At 47.7% G+C, this 21,637-nt stretch overlaps 1 protein-coding gene and 1 long non-coding RNA gene across 2 annotated transcripts; both read left to right on the forward strand.

Moving 5' to 3' along the window:
- The first annotated feature begins 17,148 nt into the window (after nt 1-17,148).
- LOC120682943 lies at nt 17,149-19,025 on the forward strand. Its single transcript, XM_039964950.1, has 3 exons — nt 17,149-17,364; nt 18,196-18,384; nt 18,909-19,025. The coding sequence occupies exons 1-3, from the start codon at nt 17,164-17,166 to the stop codon at nt 19,023-19,025; spliced, it is 507 nt and encodes a 168-aa protein (XP_039820884.1). The 5' UTR covers nt 17,149-17,163.
- A 142-nt stretch (nt 19,026-19,167) lies between these two features.
- LOC120681739 lies at nt 19,168-19,801 on the forward strand. The gene is made up of 3 exons (XR_005678044.1): nt 19,168-19,376; nt 19,449-19,551; nt 19,625-19,801. It is a non-coding gene; the product is annotated as an uncharacterized LOC120681739 (long non-coding RNA).
- The last annotated feature ends 1,836 nt before the right edge of the window (nt 19,802-21,637 follow it).

The following is a 21,637-nucleotide window of genomic DNA, read 5'->3' on the forward strand; positions in this document are numbered from 1 at the left end:
GGGCAGGGCGGGGGGCTCTGCGGTCAGGTGCGGCGGTGGCCACCTGTTATCGCCATAAATTAACATGATTAATTTATGGGCTGAAAGCAAGATGGGCTTAAAGTAGAAGATTAAGAAGGCTTGTAAATCGGCTCCTGCGTGAGCATTTGGGCCACATGAGCCATGTATTTATAGAATTAGTTCAAGATTAGAGATAGAGTCCGATCGGGACAAGATTAGTTTAGATTGTTTCTCAAGTCTCCGGACTATAAATATGTACCCTATGTTATTCATAAAAAAACATCATCACGTCTCAGAAACAACAATCTCGGCGCATCGCCATCCCTAATCCTAGGGTTTCATCCAAGTAAGCGCCATGCTGCCCTGATCGCGTCTCGCGATCAGGGCAGCGTTGTTCTTACTTTTGCCTTGGTATTACTCGTACTGAAGCGTTTTTGATGGCGAGTAGTACTAGTTATCTCGATGTTCGTAGCATGGCTTTTAGTAGATCTGTTGTGCTTCGTTGCTTATCATCTACGAATATCATGTTGTCTCTGTGCAGTCACGTTTCAATCTTATGCTAGTTCTTGTCGCATAGAATTAGTTGCACAGAGACAACACCCTGCTTCTTTTATGTCTAGTAGATCTAGTTTGTTATGGTTTGCTCTTATTTCTAAGAGTTGGCGTAATATCTGCTAGGTTAGGCCTTGCAAACGGGTTGGATGATCCGGTGGTATACTAGATGCTTTATCTTAGTCTTAATAGGGATTGTTCCGGGAATCGGCTCTTGCTAGTTCTTAGGCCACTGTTTTGGGTTTTGGTTTAGTTATCTGTTACGTTCATTAGGCCCAGTCATGTGTAGGATGTTCCGATCTAGCAGTGAAGCTTTTACCATCGTGGATTAGATTAGTTAGATTTAATTGAAGCAGCTTTACAGTTATTCGCTTTATTTATCAATGTCCGGATGCAAACAGATCCAATCTGACACCGGGACTCGATCGGCTCTTTAAAGCCGATGCAAGAGTCGTCCCGGGGAGCCGACCACAGCTCGGACTTACGTTTCCACGTGTTTGTGTATGCAGGCTAATCGTTGCAAGCACGTTCGCACCTTCCTGATCGGGTATAGGTCAGGTGGCACGCACTGCGTCTTCAACAAGCCGCGGCGTGTGCTGGAATTGCGGGCCGTCGACGAGGGAACAGTGCCTGCCAGCGCCCCGGCAACCTCCCGGCTCTTCGTGTTGCCTGTCGCTGCTCGCCGGTGGTTTTCGACCGACAACACATTCTGGCACGCCTGGTGGGACACTTCTCGACAACAACGTCCACTGCAACAATGTCTGGAGCTCAAGATCAAGAACCCGCTCCCAAGCCCATCACGTATGAAGAGCTCCCTCCTGAACACAAGAAGAAGTATGATGAGATCAAAGCTCTGTTGGAAGCCGATCTCATCGGCTCTTTTGAGAGAACCCGGAACCACGGCATTAAGTGGAAGGGGTTCTCACCTGAAGGCGCTCTCGACAACGTAGATTTGTCTGTACCATCAGAAGAGCGCACCAGGGCCCTGCGTCAGGAGATGAACTACATGGTGGCCCATACGCTTCATCGGCACTCTCAGAGCCTGATGAACGAGCTCGAGCGCGTGGCGCATCGCGTCATCCAGGAGATAATCAAGAACCAGTACTCTCCATCGGGACCAAGCCTGGGGAGTCACACAGAGGAAGCTGCACTGCATTCTAGGCCGCTATTGCCGTTCTCATTTGCGGCTCCAAAACCACAAAATTCGCCGATCTACATCGTCCACAAGATCGGCGGTGATCCTGGAGAAGGCCAATTCCTCACCGAGCCACCCAAGGAGATTCCGCACGGCTATACGTGCGCTTATGTAACACCCGGTTTATAAAAGGACATAAACCGAGCAATCATATACGTGCCAGGATCAAGTCACACGTATATACAAACAGAATGAACAGTATATCACAGCACATATCACGTAAAAAGATATAATAAAGCGAGTACAAATGTTATTTATTACATTAATGACAAAGATGTCTGATACAGCGGAAGCGAAGTACAAAATACGATAAAAACTCTCCGAAGCTGAGCAGGGCACCACAGGGACGTCGACTGGGAGACGAACGCCTAGAAGTCCTCGTAGTCCTGGTAGCGCTGAGCGAACTCCCTCGCGTCAGCAGGAACTGAGCAGCAGTAGCGTATCCAAGAGGAAAAAGTAGAGAAGAGGCAAGAGTGAGTACACAACTTGTACTCAACAAGTATAACACAAACTATGAGGCTCTAAGGTTGGCTGACTCAACTGCATTAGCTTTTAAGTCTAGGCAAAATTTTATTAAAGCTATTTACTACGAGTTGATGAATTACCATTAACCCAGTTACATAGTAATTAATCAGAATTAATTAAGAAACTACTGAGAACCAAACCAAACCAAGCCACCCGGGGAAACCTGCCTCGTCAAAGGAAGATAACCCCACTAATCAAAAGGAGGATCTGGGCCGCTCATGACCGTGAGCACGGCTAGTATACCAATTTTACACTCTGCAGAGGTTGCACATCTTTACCCACAAGTCGTGAGCTACGCTAGTTGTTCATCACACTTCCTTAGGTGAGATGGCTAGCAAACTCACTACGAGGCCGTTACAAAGAATCTCGTTGGTAAGGCGTAACCGTGAAGAGTTGGATCGGCGACGATGGGGCCCACCTCACGGGGGTACAAGCACAGGTGCGCAAACCAAGCACAGACCAGCCGGAGGAGCAGGGACCATTGAAGCTTACCACCCTTTGCCCCGCAGGTAAGTTACTCCAAACCAAAAAGACCTAATTAGTAAGCCAAGACCGTCCCATTCCAGTCTTGTGGTAGCGCTGTTGTCCCAGGTTGTCGCTCTATGAACCGGTCCTTATGGAGAGTGGCCAGCCAAGCACTAAGCACCGTGCTGGCCCCCCTAAACCATGTTTCAAACAAAACCAATTTTTAACGAGACGTGAGCCACTCAAGCCACACAGAGGGCCACCCTCAGAATTAAGTTGCATAAACCATTAATCAAATTAATTAAAAAGGACCAAGTGTGTTATAGAGCGGCACCTAGCACAACTAACCAAAATGCAACCCAAGGTAATTATATAAAGGATAAATGTGGCTAGGAAATCCTTATAGGCATACAGTATTAAAATAAAGTATGAAAGTGTATTTAAAAGTGATAGGTTGTTCATGTTATACTTGCCTTCCTCGTACTGCTCCTGCTGCTGCTCAAACGGGTCGGAAGACGGCTGCTCTGGGTACTGGTACTGGGTCTCCTCCGGTAGCTCAACGCCTACTCACGAACACATGGCCAAAACAATGCACAACATAAACATACAAGCAAACACTAACAAAAGCTAGGAAACAGTACATCAATACATAAAAACAACACACTAAACTAGTCTAAAACTATTCTACGCATCACAATGATCGCGTGGACATAAAGAACGCCTAAAACGGAGCTAAAACGCATAAACTAGAGCTAAAACAAGATCTAGGGGCTTATCTGCGAGAAAAACCGAGGGGGGTCCGTGCAAGTTTCTGGGCCGAACTGTAATTAGTTTTCTATACAGATGGACCGCGGGTTAATTCCTAGGAAACTGGGGGGCTCTTTGGCAAAAACTCCAGGCGAACCGTTATCTACAGATCTCGGCCGTAGGATTCGGATCTGGCGGGTCAGATCTATTCGTCCTACGATCTAATCTGGGCCATAGGATTCGGATCGGGCGGCTACAGGCAAAGGGAAGCGCGGAGCGGCGGCGAGACGTCGCCGGAGCAGAGCTCCGTGGCGGCACTCGGCCGGAGCTGGCGGAACGGGCGCTACAGAGCACTAATCGGGCCGGGGCTTGGCCGTGGGGCATCGCCATGGCATGCGTAGTCCACCTGGCCACTCAGAGCAGCGGATTGGGGTTCGGGACGGTGGGTGCGGCGGCAGTGGCGGGTGTGTGCGACAGAGCATCGACGGTGTGCGGTGCCCAGCGCGTCAGAGTAGCCTACGGCCTAATTGGAGTAGCGCAAACGGAGGCGAGGGGCTCTGGGGTGCTCACCGAGGGGTTGTAGTGGACGGAGAGGTGACGTAGCGGCGCCGGCGATGGGGTCCTGCAGCGGCGTATGGCGGAGGTTGGTGATGAGGTTGATGCAGGGATCGGAGCGGAGTGCAGCGGGCCCGGGGAAACTCCAGAAGTCGAGGCGGAGCCGGTGCGCTCCCGGGACGGGGCCCTGGTGCGGCGGAGCGGCTGAATCCCGGCGGCGCAGACCTCTGCGCGGTGGAGCTGTGGCGCAGGGGTGGCTAGGGTTACGGTGGCGGCACTGGCGGGGTGGACATGGGCTGCAGGGGTCGTGGGGCATTTAAAGGGTAAGGCCGGGGATCTCGGGGAGGCGCGCCCAGGGAAAGTCCGGCGAGAAACGCGGCCGTGATTCGGGATCGAGTCGTCATCCGATCCCGGGCTGGTTTCTAGAAGGGAAGGGCGCGGGTGAGGCTGGTGTGTGGGTCCGTGCGCGAGCGCGGGATGGAGCGGGTCCGTGCGCGCACGGGGGGGTGGAGTGGGGCCACGGGCAGTGGAAAACGGAGCTCGCGGAGCGGACGGAGCGGAGCAGAGGAGCAGCTCGGCGGGGAAGACGGGGCTGACAGCGGGCCCGGGCTGTCAGCGGGGTTCTGCTGTGTTCGCTAGGCTGAGACGCGCGCGTGTGGGGTGAGCGACGCGCTGGGCTGGGCCGCGCGTGGAGGGTGGGGCGCGTGCTGGGCCGGCTCGGGCTGCCGGGTGCGGGCCGAGCGGGGAGAGCGGACTGGGCCCGCACGAGTGAGGGAGGTGGAAGAGGGAAGGACTGGGCCGGTGGGGTTCTTGGGCCGGGTCAGTGTGGGTTTTGGGCTGGTTCCCTTTCTATTTCTTTTCTATTCCATTTCTAAAACAAACAAAAATGTTTGAATTCAAATACAAGTTTGAATTCAAACCACACTCACTCAATTAAAAACTATGCATCAGCATGAATGCAACAACAAGATTTAAACCTAGATAAAATTTTAATTACTTGAGAAACAAAATTGGATTAAATGCGAGCTTAAACATAATAAACCTTAGAAAATTAAGTAAAGCCAATTAAATTTATTAATAAAAGCTGAAATTTAAATTAGGGTGTTACAGCCTACATCCCTGACAGCGTCAATCCAACACGCTCGGTGCAGATGGTAAACCCAGGAGCTTCTGGAGCAGACGCGGAGAAACAAGCGTGGTTGGCAAAGTACGCTACTGGGCCGAGTGCTGAGCCATCGGCCCCAGGAGTTCTTAGTGTGGAGCAGGTCAGTGCAATACTGAGAGACCAGTTCGGCATCCTGCCCAAGAGGAAAGCGATCGGCTATTACAAGCCATATCCAAATGACTACGACTTGATCCCGTTGCCTCCCAAGTATCGGCTTCCTGAGTTCACCAAGTTCAACGGGTCAGAAGGAGCCAGCTCCATAGAGCATGTGAGCCGATACTTAACACAGCTTGGGATGATCTCGGTCTCGGATCCGCTGAGGTCCGTTTCTTCGGCCAATCTCTTACAGGCCCAGCTTTTGGATGGTACACGTCATTAGCCCCAGATTCGATTCGAACTTGGAGGCAGCTGGAAGATCAATTCCATACTCAGTATCACTCAGAAGCTGCTGAAGCTGGAATTGCCGACCTCACCCAAGTCAGGCAAAAGCGAGGAGAGACTGTATCGGAATACATACAGTGCTTCAGAGAGGTCAAGAATCGGTGCTACTCATCGCGCATCACAGAGAAGGAGGCAGTCGATCTGGCAGTGCTGGGACTAGCTAAGCCGATCAAGGATGCAGCTTTCCAGTTGGAGTTCACGTCTCTGGCGCACCTGGTGCAGAAGTTTACTGCATATGAGCTTTATAATCCTGAGCAGTACCAGGAGAAGTTTAAGTGCCATGTGAACATGGCCCAGGTGGATGAATCTGATGACTCTGGCGAGGAGCAAGAAGTGGCCGTGGCAGAGTGGACTCGGGGGGCAAACCCTGTCCCGTGCAAGTGGGTCAAACAGCAGGGGCTTGTGAAAGGATTCGACTTCGACGTGACCAAAGCAGAGCAGATATTCGATCTGCTCCTCAAAGAAAAACAGCTGAAGCTCCCAGAGAATCACAAGCTACCGACGGCACAAGAGCTGCAGGGAAGGCTGTACTGCAAATGGCACCACTCGTTCACTCATGCCACGGGTGAATGCAAGGAGCTGCGTCATCAGATTCAATCGGCTATCGAGCAAGGCCGATTAATCCTGGCCCAACACACGATGAAGGTTGTCACGATGCCCTTCCCACAAGCTAACGTGGTGGAGCTGTCAGATTTCGGATCCGAGGGCCAGAATTTGGCATTCCAGATCAACATGGCGGGACCCATGCGCCGCCATGACAAGCAAAGGAGAGAGGCCGCTTCTGGCAAACGGCCGCAGGATGAACACCAGCTGGAACAGCAACATGTGACTAAAGAGCAAGTGCATCACATCCGTAATCAGCTTCCTGCTTCTAATCGGCTTCTGGAAAAGTACCAGTACCAGGACAAGTTGCGCCGCTGATACGAATCGGAAGAAGATGAGTACGAGCACCGCACAGGAAGGACACTGGGGAGACACCAGGCTATACGCGACCACTGGCATTGCCCATTCTTCAGGTACTGTGGGAATTCCGGCATGAGCCGATTGCCTACTATAGATGATTGCTTGGAGTGCAAGCCACGGGGACGCCAGCAGGACGAGACATCGGTGTTCCAGCGCTTAGGGCCCAGAACACATCATGATGACCATGTGAGGCGGTCATCCAGGGGTGATTCCGAGCCAGAAGAAGACAAGTACCATTGCCCATGATGGTGTCCCGACGGGCTTAATCGCTCGCAGAAGCGCAGGGTACAGCGCTTGCGCAATCTAGAAGAGGTAGAAGCAAAGTACCTTGACATGCTGAGGAAGGCGCGTCCGGATCTCGCGGAACAAGTCAAGCACCCGCGAAGGGTGGAAAGGCACCCTCCAAGAAAAGAGTGGCGCCCCAAGCAGACAAAAGCCGATGGCTGATGTGAACATGGTGTTCGTGCTCCCATCAGAGTTCCGGGGACCTCAACCGGAGGATTTGCCTGTTGCGCAGTTGGATCTCGGCCAACAGCCGATCATCTTTGAGAAGCCCATGGAGAAGAGCTACAAGCACTAGAAGGGATTTCATCTCAAGGGCTTCATCGACGGCAAGCCTGTGAACAGGATGTTGGTCGACACTGGCGCCGCAGTCAACCTGATGTCGTACTCTGTGCTGCGCCGATTGGGTCGTTCTTCCGCCGACCTAATCAAGACCAAAGTGATGCTTAATGACTTCAACGGACAACCATTAGAGGCAATGGGGGTTCTTAATGTGGAGCTGACAGTGGGCCGCAAGACGATCCCGACTTCGTTCTTCATCGTCAACAGCAAAAGTACATACACGGTATTGCTCGGGAGGGATTGGATTCACGCCAACTATTGTATCCCTTCTACAATGCATCAGTATCTCGTCCAATGGGATGGCGATGAAGTGGAGGTGGTCCGTGCAGATGACTCCAGCGAGGTCTCGCTCGCAGACATGAACGCCTGGGATGCGGAAGGGCAAGAGCCGATCTTAGGGATCGCCCTGGAAGATTGTGATCGGATCGAAGCGACAAAAAACGGACTGAGGCTGGTCTTATCCACCGGCCTCACAGAGTAGATGCATCCTGGCATGCTACGGGGTGTAATAGAGATAAAGAGGCCGGTCCCAGCGACCGGCCCCAAAAAATAGAAAAATCCTGTTTGGGGTCGGAATTTTTACATCATGTACATACGATGGCCTGCTTTGGCAGTTGGCCACTCATCGACTATTTGGTTCCGGATGATGATGGAAGTATAGAAGCGGCCAGCCCATGCAGTTGGCCAAATAATTTTTCTTGTCATCTCCCTGTGTTTGCCGCCGATCTTGTCGATAACGAAGACTCGCCTGCGTTCGCAACTAGTTTTTTAGACGACGGCAAGCTAGGATACGGGTTCACGTCAGCTGACGATTTGGAAGAGGTTGACATCGGTCCTGGGGATAAGCCACGGCCGACATTTATCAGCAGGAAGTTGGATCTGGTCTTGCGTGAGATGATGATTGCATTGCTGAGAGAGTACCGGGATTGTTTCGCATGGGACTACACTGAAATGCCCGGTCTAGACAGAAGCATCGTCGAGCATCGGCTCCCGCTCAAGAAAGGATTTCGTCCGTTTCAGCAACGAGCACGTCAGATGAAGGCCGAAGTCCTAGAAGAAGTCAAGAAAGAGGTGGAGAAGATGCTGGATGCTGGGTTCATCAGGCCGTGCCGGTATGCAGAATGGATCTCTAGCATGGTATCGGTACAAAAGAAGGATGGCCGATGGCATGTCTGCGTCGATTTTAGAGATCTCAACAGAGCGACGCCAAAGGACGAATACCCGATGCCTGTTGCAGAGACATTGATCAACGCAGCTGCTCGCCACAAAATGATGAGTTTTATGGACGGTAATGCCGGCTACAACCAGATCTTCATGGCCCCAGAAGACGTGAACAAGACCGCGTTTAGAGTACCAGACCAGTCGGTTTGTTCGAGTACTTGGTTATGACCTTTGGACTGAAAAATGCCGGTGCAACATACCAACATGCCATGAATTACATTTTTCATGATCTCATCGGCAAACTGGTAGAAATTTATATTGATGATGTCGTGGTCAAATCCAAATCAGCTGGGGGCACCTAGAAGATCTGCGTCGAGTTTTGGAGCGGACTCGAAGGTTTGGGCTCAAAATGAACCCAAAGAAGTGCGCTTTCGGCGTATCGGCTGGTCAATTCATGGGATACCTGGTGCATGAACGGGGAATCGAGATCGGCCTGAAGAGTCAAGAAGCTGTGAAGACGATGAAGCCACCTACTACAAAGAAAGAGTTGCAGAAGCTCATCGGTAAAATTAACTTTGTCAGACGATTTATTTCTAATCTGTCTGGGCGCATTGAACCGTTCATGGGTTTAGTGAAGATCAAATCCGATGATGAGTTTCGCTGTGGGGCAGAACAGCAGTAAGCTTTCGATGAAATCAAGGAATATTTGTTAAAGCCCCCAGTGTTGGTTCCTCCTCAGCAAGATAGGCCGTTCTATGTGTACCTATCCGTGGGTGACACTTCTATTGCTTCGGTGTTAGTCCAGAAGCATGACGGCCAGGAGAGGGTGGTTTTCTACCTCAGCAGGCGCATGTTGGACGCCGAGACCAGGTATCCTGAGATCGAGAAGCTTTGCCTTTGCTTATTCTTTACATGTACAAAGCTTCGTCATATTTTGCTCTTGGCAGAAACAATTGTCATATGCAAATCGGATGTCATAAAGCACATGCTGTCGACTCCTGTCCTGAAAGGCCGGCTTGGAAAATGGATGTTTGCATTGTCAGAGTTCGATATTCGGTATCAGCCTGCAAAAGCGGTCAAAGGACAAGCACTGGCGGATCTTGTTGCAGACAGGATCAGCACTGATATTGCTGCATTATTTATTCGTACTTGGGCTATGTTTTTTGACGGATCGGCTTGTGATGATGGATGTGGTGTGGGAATTCTGTTGGTGTCGCCTCGAGGGGCAACTTACTCCTTTTCCATCAGGATGACTGCCCCATGCACCAATAATTTGGTGGAGTATGAAGCCGTTCGCAAAGGGATGGAACTGCTCCTCGAAGCTGGTGCAGAAGCGGTGGAAATTTTTAGAGATTCAAAGCTAGTGATTTCTCAGCTCACGGAAGAATATACATGTGAGAGCGAGGCTCTTTTTCCAATATGGATGCAGTGCCGTGAGTTGATGTCACGATTCAGGTACATCAATTTCCACTGGATACGCAGAACTCTGAACAATGAAGCCAATGATTTGGCACAGATGACTTCTGGGTACAAGAAAACAGCCAATAGAGTCGATGTGGAGGTTCAGTTTCTGGAACCCGGAGACTGGAGAGCCGATATCTTCAATTATTTGAAGGATTCGGCTCGGGGGGCACCCAGAAGGATAAGACTCAAGGCCATGAAGTATGTTCTGATAGGGGATGACATGTTCTACAGGACCTTGGAAGGACTACTGCTCAAATGTCTGGGACCTTCAGAGTCGAATCGGCTCTTGCATGAGCTTCGTGAAGGAGCCTGCGGTACTCATCAATCGGCTCATAAGATGAAGTGGCTGATTAGGCGATCGGGTTATTACTGGCCCACTATGCTTGAAGATTGCTTCAAATATTACAAAGGATGTCAGGCATGTCAGAGGTTTGGCAAAATTCAGATAGTGCCAGCATCAGTAATGAATCCTATCATCAAACCATGGCCATTCAGAGGTTGGGCCATGGACATGATTGGTCAGATCAACCCGTCATCTAACAAGGGTCACCAATGGGTCTTAGCTGTTACAGATTATTTTACAAAATGGGTAGAGGCAGTGCCCACGAGGTCAGTAGCGTCAAAAGATGTGATCAGCTTTGTCAAAGAGCACATCATTCACAGATTTGGGATTCCTCAGACCATTACGACCGATGGAGGATCGGTCTTTATATCGGAGGAATTCAGGAGGTTTGCCGATGACATGGGAATTAAGCTGATCAGATCATCTCCATATTATGCCCAAGCTAATGGACAAGCTGAAGCATCCAACCGGAGCCTCATCAAGCTCATAAAGAGAAAGATCGATGAATATCCCAGGCGCTGGCATGAGGTGTTGTCAGAAGCTTTGTGGGCCTATCGTATTTGATGTCACGGGTCCACCAAGACATCGCCGTACCATTTAGTCTACGGCCAAGACGCCGTGCTGCCATGGGAAATTACGGCTGGATCAAGGTGTGTCGAGTTCCAGAACGATCTGACAGCTGAACAGTATGCAGCCTTGATGAACGATAATGTGGAGGATCTGACAGAGCTAAGGCTTTGGTCGCTGGAGAAGATCAAGGAAAATAAGGCTAAAGTTGCTCGTGCGTACAACAAGAAGGTCAAGCCAAAGAATTTTCAGGTTGGAGACTTGGTTTGGGAGGCAGTATTGCCATTAGGAACAAAAGATAAAAGGTTTGGTAAATGGTCTCCAACTTTCCACGAGCCATACAAGGTTGATCAGGTTTTGCCTGGGAATGCATACATGCTCGAGGAATTGGACGGCGTCAAGTTTCCTGTTGCTGTCAATGGTCAACACCTCAAGAAGTATTTCCCGAGCATGTGGGAAAGCGGGTAACAAGAGCCGATGAGATCCATCTGGCTGTAATCATGAAAAGGCCAACACATTGAGTTGACTAGTAAAAAAAAGAAAAGAGATAGGCCAACACGTTGAGTTGGCCGGAAAAAAAAATATATAGGCCAACACGTTGAGTTGGCCAGTAAAAAAAAAGAAAAAGAAAGGGGCCAACACGTTGAGTTGGCTAGTAAAAATACATATGAGAAGTAAACAGCCGATGTGTAACCATCGACTTAAGATGTTTTTAAATGAGTACAAGTTTCAGGTTTAACAGGCCACGTCAAATGTTTTCTGAACAGTTCTACTAGTTCAGGAATTTTTCTATGGCATGGATGGCGTCTGCACGTACAACATCAGCTCTTGCAATGATTTCTTCGTCGTCCTTGTCATCGCCTGATATTATCTGCCGACTCAAGGTGCTTATCTCTGCAAACTCTGCCCGTATCTGTTCAGTCATTTCTTGGGCTTCCTGCTTAGAGTTTGCGATCGAAGCTTTCTCCTCTTGGATTAGTCTTTGGGTATTGCAGATCTTTTCTTCAAGTTCCATCAGTTCCTTTTCCAAGAGGTTGAGTCGTCTTGTGTTCTCGGAGATATCAGCTTTAGCATCCAGAGTTGCATTCTTTTGGTTGAGGGCTTTGCACTTTTGAGCTATGTCAGTTTTCAGAGAGACTTGAGAACGACGTGCTTCTATTCTTTGTTGAACTGCCTTCACCTCTGCTCGGAAGAAAAGGAGATGGCCGGCTGGCCAAAGTTTGACTTGAAGTGATTCTGGAAGCTGGGTTTCTATCTGCTCGAGAATTTCTTTTATCTTGTTGGGTTCATCAACCAGAGCAGTGATCGGAGCAGATAGTAGATCCTTGATGAGTTGAAGCTGATGTGCCAAATTAGCCGATTGCTGCAGAGATTGTGTTTCTGCTCCAGGGACAGTCAGACCCATTGATACCGGGTCGAAGGAAAGCAAACCTGAAATATCAAAGCTCTATGGACATATCTGGAGTTAGAGCAAGATGCATTTATGAAGCTATCGGCTGGTTTAGAATTGGTTCTCATAAAAGTTACCTATTCTGAACAAGAAGTAATGATCGGCTCTGGTGTAGCCGATCCTGTTGGATTGGAGGTGACAACAGGGGCTTCGACTGTGATAGCCTATTCGTCATGCACATCCGTCAGAGCGTTTGAAGCGTCAGTTCAGGGATGTCTTCAGTTGCGTCCTGAAATTAAAATTACGGTCAACCAGGATATATGTGCATAAGGAAGAAGTTTCAGAAAAGATGAATCACCTGGTTGGTGTTGGACTCTGATGGGCTCGGGGAAGTTGGTGCTGGTTTCTTGATGACTCGCCTCGTAATCATCTTCCTTTTCTTGGTCAAGACTCGGGGGGCAACACTTGCAGAAGTTTATCTTCGTTTGGAAGCCGACTGAAGTAAGCCTGACTGAATGGTCATTATCACTTTTCTTCATTGGTGATGATCCCTTGCAGAAGAGTACGTCAGGGGCAGTTGGAAGAAAGTGGAATGGCTCCCCGTTGCTGGTCGTAGGTTCTGGACCATCCTGTTGCTGCTAACAGGGTGAGCAGGATTAGTCAAGTAGAGGAATGAATAATCTAGAAAGAATAAAGTGCATAAATTCAGTACCTCTTCCTCGGGGATTACATGTTCAGGATCAATTTGCTGCAGTCGAGGACCTAGAGCTTTCTTGAATACATGGGTTTTCCACATTCCCCACCATGTGCTAAAATCGATCGATGAAGGATCAAAGGATAGTTCGGCTGGTATTGGAATGTGGAGGTCATCGAACATGCTGTAGCATCTTAAGCTGGTGAGACCATCAGGCAGATCGGCTCTGCTCTCCACCAAGTAGTGAATATGGAAGCGGGGAGGGACCTGTCCTAGGCCAAATTGCCGAGTTGCTATGACTGGTTGGTAAGATTCATAACCTGGCTTGATAATTCTATTAGAGGTGCTAATGCCAACAGGAAGAAAGCCAGGTCGGATCATTAAAGAGTATAAATGCCGAGTGCTGTCGTCATCGGCAAAATTGTCTAATCTGAAGGCAGTTGGGTTCTCAAAGGATTCAGATTCAGTAAATGGGAAATAGAGTGGATTATCCAATCCTTTGTAGAAAACTTTGAATCAGTTTGTTGCATCTGTTGAATTCAGTTTACTGCCAGGGAGACTAAATATAGCTTGGCCATAGGTAGTATATCTAATTGGTTTGCCACTCTCATCAGGAAAAGAGTTCTTGGTCAGGCCTTGGAAGTTCGAAATCTGGTGCTGAAAGTACAGTTGTGCCCACAACTGAATAAACCACCAAGTGCCACCAGTTCTCAGTTTCTTTTGGTTAAGCAAGTTAGATGTCATCAAATGGAGATATCTATATGTTTCTCCAAGGAAAAGTTTGCCTAGGCCGGTGTGATTGCCATGGGCTAGGTGATAGGCCAAGGGAAGGTAATTCTTAGTTGGAGCTAAAGAAGGACCACATAAGATGAAGTGCTCTAGCCAAAGATTAAAGAAGGCTGTGTGTTCCTTCTCAGTCACTGGACCTTTTGTTTTCATGTGCTGATTCATGTAAGTGCCCCAGTTTGTGCAGTTAACTTTGGAAGAAAGTTTGAAGGGGACTTCTGCCATTTTGTGAGCAGCAGGATTAGGAGAACTAATGTCTAGGCCAGTGATCATGGTGACATCTAGCAGAGTAGGAGTCATGGGTCCATGGCCAAAGAGGAAACAGTTCAGAGCATCAGACCAGAAATAGCCGATGGTTTTCAGAAGATTTTCATCTTTGTCAAGGGGTGATAATGATAAGCTAAGTGCATCGGCTATGTTCAAATCCTGCCACAAGGGCATATAAGTTTTTGCTACTCTGCTGTACCATGTAATCCAGCTCTCAGGGGGATTAGGCCAGGCTCTTAAGCAGTCGGCCCAGAGGTTCAGATCGATGTTTTGACTCACAAAAGGGATCCTATTTGCTTCCCAAGAGATCAAATCTATGGGGTTTTCGAAAGTTCGTGGGCCAAGACAGAAATATTTTGGATTGGAAGGATGTGGCAGAAGAATGTCTGACACCTGAAGTTCAGAAATTTAGAAGTATGCATATGGTGTCATGTTTCAGAGTTTAGTGTTTCAGGGGCTTAGTAAGCTGAAGAAAACTAAAGGATTAGGCCGAATATTACCTTCAGGCCGCAGATTGCCGCATCATCGATTGCAGAGCTTGTCGTCCGAGCTGCAGAATCTGCCATGGTACAGATCCGTTGACTTGGGGTTTGGTTGCTGTGGGTTCTGATTCGAATTCCGGGTGCTTGGAGAGTTCTTGCTCGAATTTGTAGAGCTTGGTTTTCGAATTTCGTTCGGATTTGAGAGTTTGTTTCGAGCTCGGTTCAAGGTGGAAGTGATACTCTACTCTTGTGCGGATTGCTTCTAGTTTGAATTTCGTCGGCTCTTAGATATTTATAGAAGCCTGATGCGTTGCCATCGGCTTTTTTGGAGAGTAATCGGACACACAGAATTAAAGGGGAAGTTGATTTCATTAAAAGAAAGATCATTACAAGGAAAAGCCGATTGTTACAAAGGAATTAATCCTTCGGCTTTGTGATCCTACCCCTACGATACTACCTATTTCTACTGCTCGTAGGTACCTAGTACCTACGACGCTTGGGACTCCGGGCCGACGCATCGCCGCCGTCGTCACTGTCGTCGTCGTCGTCATCGCTGCTGAAGGCACTGCTGCTGCCTACGGACCCGAGGTCGCTCCTGCCGTCGTCGCCACCACTGTTTTCTTCCTCGCTGTACTCCTCGGAGGACCCGAGGAACCGAAAGGGCTTTCCGCCCATCGGCTCGTCGTCGTCGGAGGGGGAGTCGATCTCCTCTTCCGAGGAGGAGTCGACTCCGTCCGAAGAGGGGTCTTCCTCGTCACTGCTCTCTGACTCCTCCTGGAACAGGAGCCGGAGGTCTTCTCCTTCAGTTTCGGGCTAGTCCTCCTCGGAGACGACCCCGAAGTCGAACTTCTCTGTATCCCAGTGCAGAGGAGCCAGCGCTTCATACGCTGTGGTTGGGTCCCACTCCGGCGTCGGCTCCCAACTCTCCGGAATGGAGTCGATGGAAGAAGCAGGGAAGGGGGAAGAAGAAGGAGAAGAGGAGAAGGAAAAGTCTCCGAAGGAGTTGGAGTCGGAGGAGGAAGACATCGCCATGGCTACTGGTGCTGGAGGATTGGGGTTTTTTCCTACGCTACTGGCTTTGGGAGGAAGGAGTTTTGCCGTGAAGAAGAGCCGATTTGGGGTGAGATTAAATAGTGAAAAGATGGAAGACGGATCGACAGTTTCACGTTCTACGAGGAGCCAGTTGCAGAGACGTTGCGTCTTCCTTGGTGGTTGCAGTGTGTTTAATGAGTATTAATGGGAAGATGAAGCGACGGAGTTGTTTTGGAACTATCATTGCCAAAACCAGAGGGGCATGTGTTATCACCATAAATTAACAGGATTAATTTATGAGCCGAAAGCAAGATGAGCTTAAAGCAGAAGATTAAAAAAGCTTGTAAATCGGCTCCTACGTGAGCATTTGGGCCACATGGGCCATGTATTTATAGAATTAGTTCAAGATTAGAGATAGAGTCCGATCGGGACAAGATTAGTTTAGATTGTTTCCCAAGTCTCCGGACTATAAATATGTACCCTATGTTATTTATAAAAAAAACATCATCATGTCTCACAAACAACAATCTCGGCGCATCGCCATCCCTAATCCTAGGGTTTCATCCAAGTAAGCGCCATGCTGCCCTGATCGCATCTCGCGATCAGGGCAGCGTTGTTCTTGCTTTTACCTTGGTATTACTCGTACTGAAGCATTTTTGATGGTGAGTAGTACTAGTTATCTCGATGTTCGTAGCATGGCCTTTAGTAGATCTATTGTGTTTCATTGCTTATCATCTACGAATATCATGTTGTCTCTGTGCAGTCACGTTTCAATCTTATGCTAGTTCTTGTCGCATAGAATTAGTTGCACAGAGACAACACCCTGCTTCTTTTATGTCTAGTAGATCTAGTTTGTTATGGTTTGCTCTTATTTCTAAGAGTTGGCGTAATATCTGCTAGGTTAGGCCTTGTAAACGGGTTGGATGATCCGGTGGTGTACTAGATGCTTTATCTTAGCCTTAATAGGGATTGTTCCGGGAATCGGCTCTTGCTAGTTCTTAGGCCTCTGTTTTGTGTTTTGGTTTAGTTATCTGTTACGTTCATTAGGCCCAGTCACGTGTAGGATGTTCCGATCTAGCAGTGAAGCTTTTACCATCGTGGATTAGATTAGTTAGATTTAATTGAAGCAGCTTTATAGTTATTCGCTTTATTTATCAATACCCGGATGCAAACAGATCCAATCTGATACCGGGACTCGATCGGCTCTTTAAAGCCGATGCAAGAGTCGTCCCGGGGAGCCGACCACGGCTCGGACCTACGTTTCCACGTGTTTGTGTATGCAGGCTAATCGTTGCAAGCACGTTTGCACCTTCCTGATCGGGTATAGGTCAGGTGGCACGCCCTGCGTCTTCAACAAGCCGTCGACAAGGGAGCAGTGCCTGCCAGCGCCCCGGCAACCTCCCGGCTCTTCGTGTTGCCTGTCGCTGCTTGCCGGTGGGTTTCGACCGACAACACCACCGCCGGCAGCAAAGGCCGCCGCAACTGGGCACTTGTAGGCGGCGTTGCGAAGATGGAGCATCGAGCTTAGGCGCGGAGCCTGGTGGTGGAGGCCCGGCAACAACAGCTCAGACCCGCGGTGCGCTCGCTCGGTTTGCGCCAGGGGCGGCGGCTCCGTGCTCTGAGCCACTCGACGCCGTTGTAGCCCGCTGCTGCGGGGGTGCTCGGCGGTCGGCTGCCGCTGGTGTCGTGGTCTAGGGTTTTGGCTCCGCTAGGCGGAGGCGGAGGGTGAATTGGTTGGCGCGCGCATGGGGATGGTGCCCAACGGGCTCCTGCCCAATGCGTCCGCCCGGGTGATACGGCGACTCGATCCCGAGCGCTGGGCGGTTGCGGAGGGCCGCACGGCGGAGCTGATTGCGCGCATCCAGCCCAACGCACACTCCGAGGGCCGGAGGCTGGCCGTCTACCACTACGTGCAGCGGCTTATCATGAACTGCCTCTCTTGTCAGGTATACTACCTGGTTACCAACTGGTCCGACTGCTCCCCGCAGGTAGCAATAGGAAATAGCGTCTGCCTGAAGTAGAAGGCTCTTGTATATGTCGGTGAGGACTGATGTATGGATGGATAGATGAAACTGCTATTGTAGAACTGACTTGAGTAATGGTTGCTTTGCTTTCTGTTTCTCAAATGTTTGTCTGACCTACCGAAGTTGATTCTGGAGCAAGAGCTTGCTGAAAATGGGTGGTTACAGAAGAGCAGGAGGGATGCTGGTCACCTTACACACATGCTTCTACATCTGATATTTGAACACCTGTATACAAGCATCAAAGATCAAAGAGTGGGGATGATTGGCAAAAAAAAAGTGCATTGGGGGAAGAGTAGGAATAGAGATCCTGGACACTTATGTAGTCGAACTGTATTTCCCTTTTCATACACATTCCTGTGACATGGGGTATTGCACACATCCAGTACCATGTTACTGAAGTTTCGTGGAACCACAGAGCTGGTCTCTGCCAATAATACGATATGAGAAACTTGCATGTCTTAGCCAGAAGAGTTCTAGTAATTCTAGTCATATATCAATAGCTAAATGTCTGAAAATTCTGGATTGCCTGATGGCATGAGCATTTGCCATACCGCCTAGCAGGTGCACTGAGATACCACTTTTACCTTATGTCATGTTTATTGGATGATTGAAATAGACTTTTCCGTAAGTCTTATGCATGCCTAGGGGAATTTTGCACTAGTGTTTTTGAAGTTCTTTGCCCTTATCCTCAGTGTTCAATTGTCCAGTTGATTAGATGTGCTTCACAGAGAATTGATCTCTTTATCTCTACAGGTTTTTACCTTTGGTTCAGTACCTCTCAAGACTTACTTACCTGATGGTGACATTGATGTCACTGCTTTTAGTAATAGTGAAGAATTAAAGGAGATTTGGGCAAACCTTGTCCGGGATGCATTGGAGCGTGAAGAGAAGAGTGAAAATGATGAATTTCATGTAAAAGAAGTCCAGTATATTCAGGCAGAGGTATTTTTCAATGTGACAATTCCAGCATGTTTTTTTAATATAATTTTACTGCTGTATAGGCACCAGAATTACCTCCAAATGGAGTTGCTCCTCTGCTAAGTTCTAACTATGTACATATGTTGGAGTTTCATTTAGCATTGTTCCTGCATTTAAAACTTTACAATCCTGTTGAAGTTATTACCAGAAGTTGCCAATAGTACTTTGTGCTATATGAATGGAGGCAGAACAGAAACTAACAATATCTTGAGCCAAAGTTCAGTTTAGTAATATAGCCATTTCTGCTTCTACACCGTCCTTTGCACAATATGGTGTGGCAAAATAGCTATGCTATAGAATTCCAGAAGATTATGCATTTGATGACACTTCTAGGTTCTATGTACAATAAAATGCATCCAATGGCATTTTCTCGCTCCCCTTCCTTATCTTCTTTTGCGGATTGTGTCACCTTTAATTATTTGGCACTTGTATTATTTTGCTTTTCACTCATTTTAGTCTTTCTCATATGTATCATGTATCATGCACAGGTCAAGATTATTAAGTGTCTTGTGGAAAACATCGTTGTCGACATCTCATTCAATCAAGTCGGTGGACTATGTACACTTTGTTTTCTTGAAGATGTGTGTTCTTATTTTCAAATATAGAATAATTTGTATGTGCAGACAAGTTGCTCAAAAATTTACCATTTATATGTTAATACTGTAAGAATTTTATATTGAGTTGAATAACTGTGCTTGTTGCATCTAGTAGCTGGCTCAAATATGCTTGATTTTTCTATCCCTACCTCTTGTAATGTTTCCACATTTTAATAGATCGACAACTTGATCAGCCGAAATCATTTATTCAAGCGGAGTATCATATTGATAAAGGCATGGTGTTTCTACGAGAGTCGTATTCTTGGAGCTCACCATGGTCTTATATCTACCTACGCATTGGAGACACTGGTTCTGTACATATTTCATATATTCAACAATTCTTTTACTGGACCTCTTGAGGTGACTCACTCTCTTCTCTTTCGGATATCCTGATATGAAGCCAATGCTTATTTTCTGTTTGTGCTTGTGCAGGTTTTGTACCGTTTCTTAGAATTTTTCAGCAACTTTGATTGGGAGAAATTTTGTTTGAGCTTGTGGGGGCCAGTTCCTATAAGTTCACTTCCAGATATGACTGGTAATCTGTATGTGCCACTTTGTTTTGATAGATCAGTGATTGAGTTTGTGATCATTCATGTTATGTCATGCAGCGGAACCTCCGCGGAAGGATAGTGGTGAATGTTTGCTGAACAAGTCCTTCCTGGATACGTGTAGTTCTGCGTATGGAGTTATGCCTCACACCCAGGATAATCAGGGTCAACCATTTGTTTCCAAACAATTCAATGTTATTGATCCTTTACGCACAAACAACAATCTTGGAAGAAGTGTCAGCAAAGGTAACTATGAGCCTACTTATAGATCATCCTATAGGTGAATTGAACATAGTAAATGTTCTTTGGTTCACCTATTTCCATGAAATTGATGGTGTACTGCGTTTGATTTAAGGATTTTTGAATGGGATGCAATGATATCTGTAATTCATCCACTGTGCATGTGTTAATTGATTGCTATGTTACCTCCTTGTGTAATTTATGTGTTCTACTGATATATGCATAAGTGGCCAGCAAATCAAACCAGTGAAGTTAAGAACCATCATTCTTTGTGACCTTTAATAGGACCTCCCTGAACAGTGTTGCGATAGCTGTATCTGTCAATACTTTTGTTCATTCTTACATATGTTGAGTTCGTAGTTTACAGAAGAAATCTATCTTACTTTGACTGTCTAGCACTTAAATATTAAATTTTCCCCTGTTGTGTTTGCATACTCTGAAAAGTAACCCTGTCAATATTTTGTCTTATTGGCCATTTGATACTAATAATGATTGATTCTGTCTCTTAAGAGGATTCAAGTTTATGGATTGGATGACTACCACTTTTTTTTATTTGTTTAATGAGAAGTTTATTCTGTACAAGGACAACAAAAATTTGTCATTTGTTGAGTTGACATTTGGTTCTGCAGGCAATTACTTCAGAATACGCAATGCTTTTGCTTATGGGGCGAAAAGGCTTGGAAAGTTACTTGAATGTCCAAAAGAAGATTTAATTGCTGAATTGGATTAGTTCTTCACAAATACATGGATAAGACATGGGAGTGGAAGTCGCCCTGATGTGCCTATTGCAAGTCCGGTCGATGTGCAGCCTCTGAAAGTTGTTCCTTCTGTATTGTCAAACAGTCACAGAAGTGTAACAGCATTTAAGAAAAAAGTTGAAAATCCTAAGCTTCTTGCTAATCAGGATAATCTTCATGTGGATCAAGCTAATCTTACTGAAGTTTTTCATGGTTATCCTTCTTCTCAGACAATTCAGAAAAGTGACCTACATTGTCGTAATCTGCCAAGAACAGTTAATCCTTCTGTTTCTCATTCTCAGTACCAAAAGGTGAATGTAGCACAAGGAAATGCCAAGGTCTCTGAACAGCTTGAAAGAAATCACTCCGCTGGATTGATGCAAGCTGAAAGGGATAAGAGAGTGCCAAATGGTCTCTTTGTCAATGACAGGAATGGGCAAAACAGGTCTAGATTTGCAAGAACCCGATCTAGCCCTGAATTGACAAATTCTTCTGCTGAAGGATTTCGTGGTAGGGGGGCAAATGTGGTTGGTATGGAAAAACCTTTGAAGGTTGATTACAGCAGCAGAAGAAATATCAACCTTTGAAGGTTGATTAAGTCAGAATCCAAGCTAGCAACCGGCGCCTGTGCCCGCCGCTCGCCCCGACCCACATTAGGGCGTTCGCGCGCCCAAGGGCCCGTGCCATTGGCTCAGTCTGCCCGGCCGATGTGCCGTGGCAGGCCGCCTCGAAGCTCCCTTCCTCACGGGCGGCAGGCTGAATCCTTTGCAGACAACTTAAATACACGACGGGGCATTGTAAGTGGCAGAGTGGCCTTGCTGCCACGATCCACTAAGATCCAGCCCCGCGTCGCACGGATTCGTCCCCCCCCCTCCACCCCCATTCAAAAGTTCAGGCTCAGAAGGATGATGCTCGCCAAAGATGACACCCTGCAAGGATATTCATCCCTCCCCCTCAAGGACCATTCAAAACATCAGGCTCAGATGCGCCATGCTTGTCAAAGATATTGCGAGCAAATATACCGAATAGGAGGGAAGCGGAGTACAAGGAAAAACATGAAGTACTATGATAGTACGATGAGTACGAATATCAGTAA

This window comes from Panicum virgatum, chromosome 7N (assembly GCF_016808335.1).
Source record: "Panicum virgatum strain AP13 chromosome 7N, P.virgatum_v5, whole genome shotgun sequence".
NCBI classification, from domain to species: Eukaryota; Viridiplantae; Streptophyta; class Magnoliopsida; order Poales; family Poaceae; genus Panicum; species Panicum virgatum.

What these genes read in the sequence shown, in the direction of transcription:
- LOC120682943 (XM_039964950.1), top strand. Translation starts at nt 17,164, where the DNA reads ATGGGGATGGTGCCCAACGGGCTCCTGCCCAATGCGTCCGCCCGGGTG. An exon ending in TGAACTGCCTCTCTTGTCAG is followed by an intron (nt 17,365 to 18,195) that starts GTATACTACCTG and finishes TTATCTCTACAG; the next exon opens with GTTTTTACCTTTGGTTCAGT. An exon ending in TCCAGTATATTCAGGCAGAG is followed by an intron (nt 18,385 to 18,908) that starts GTATTTTTCAAT and finishes TATCATGCACAG; the next exon opens with GTCAAGATTATTAAGTGTCT.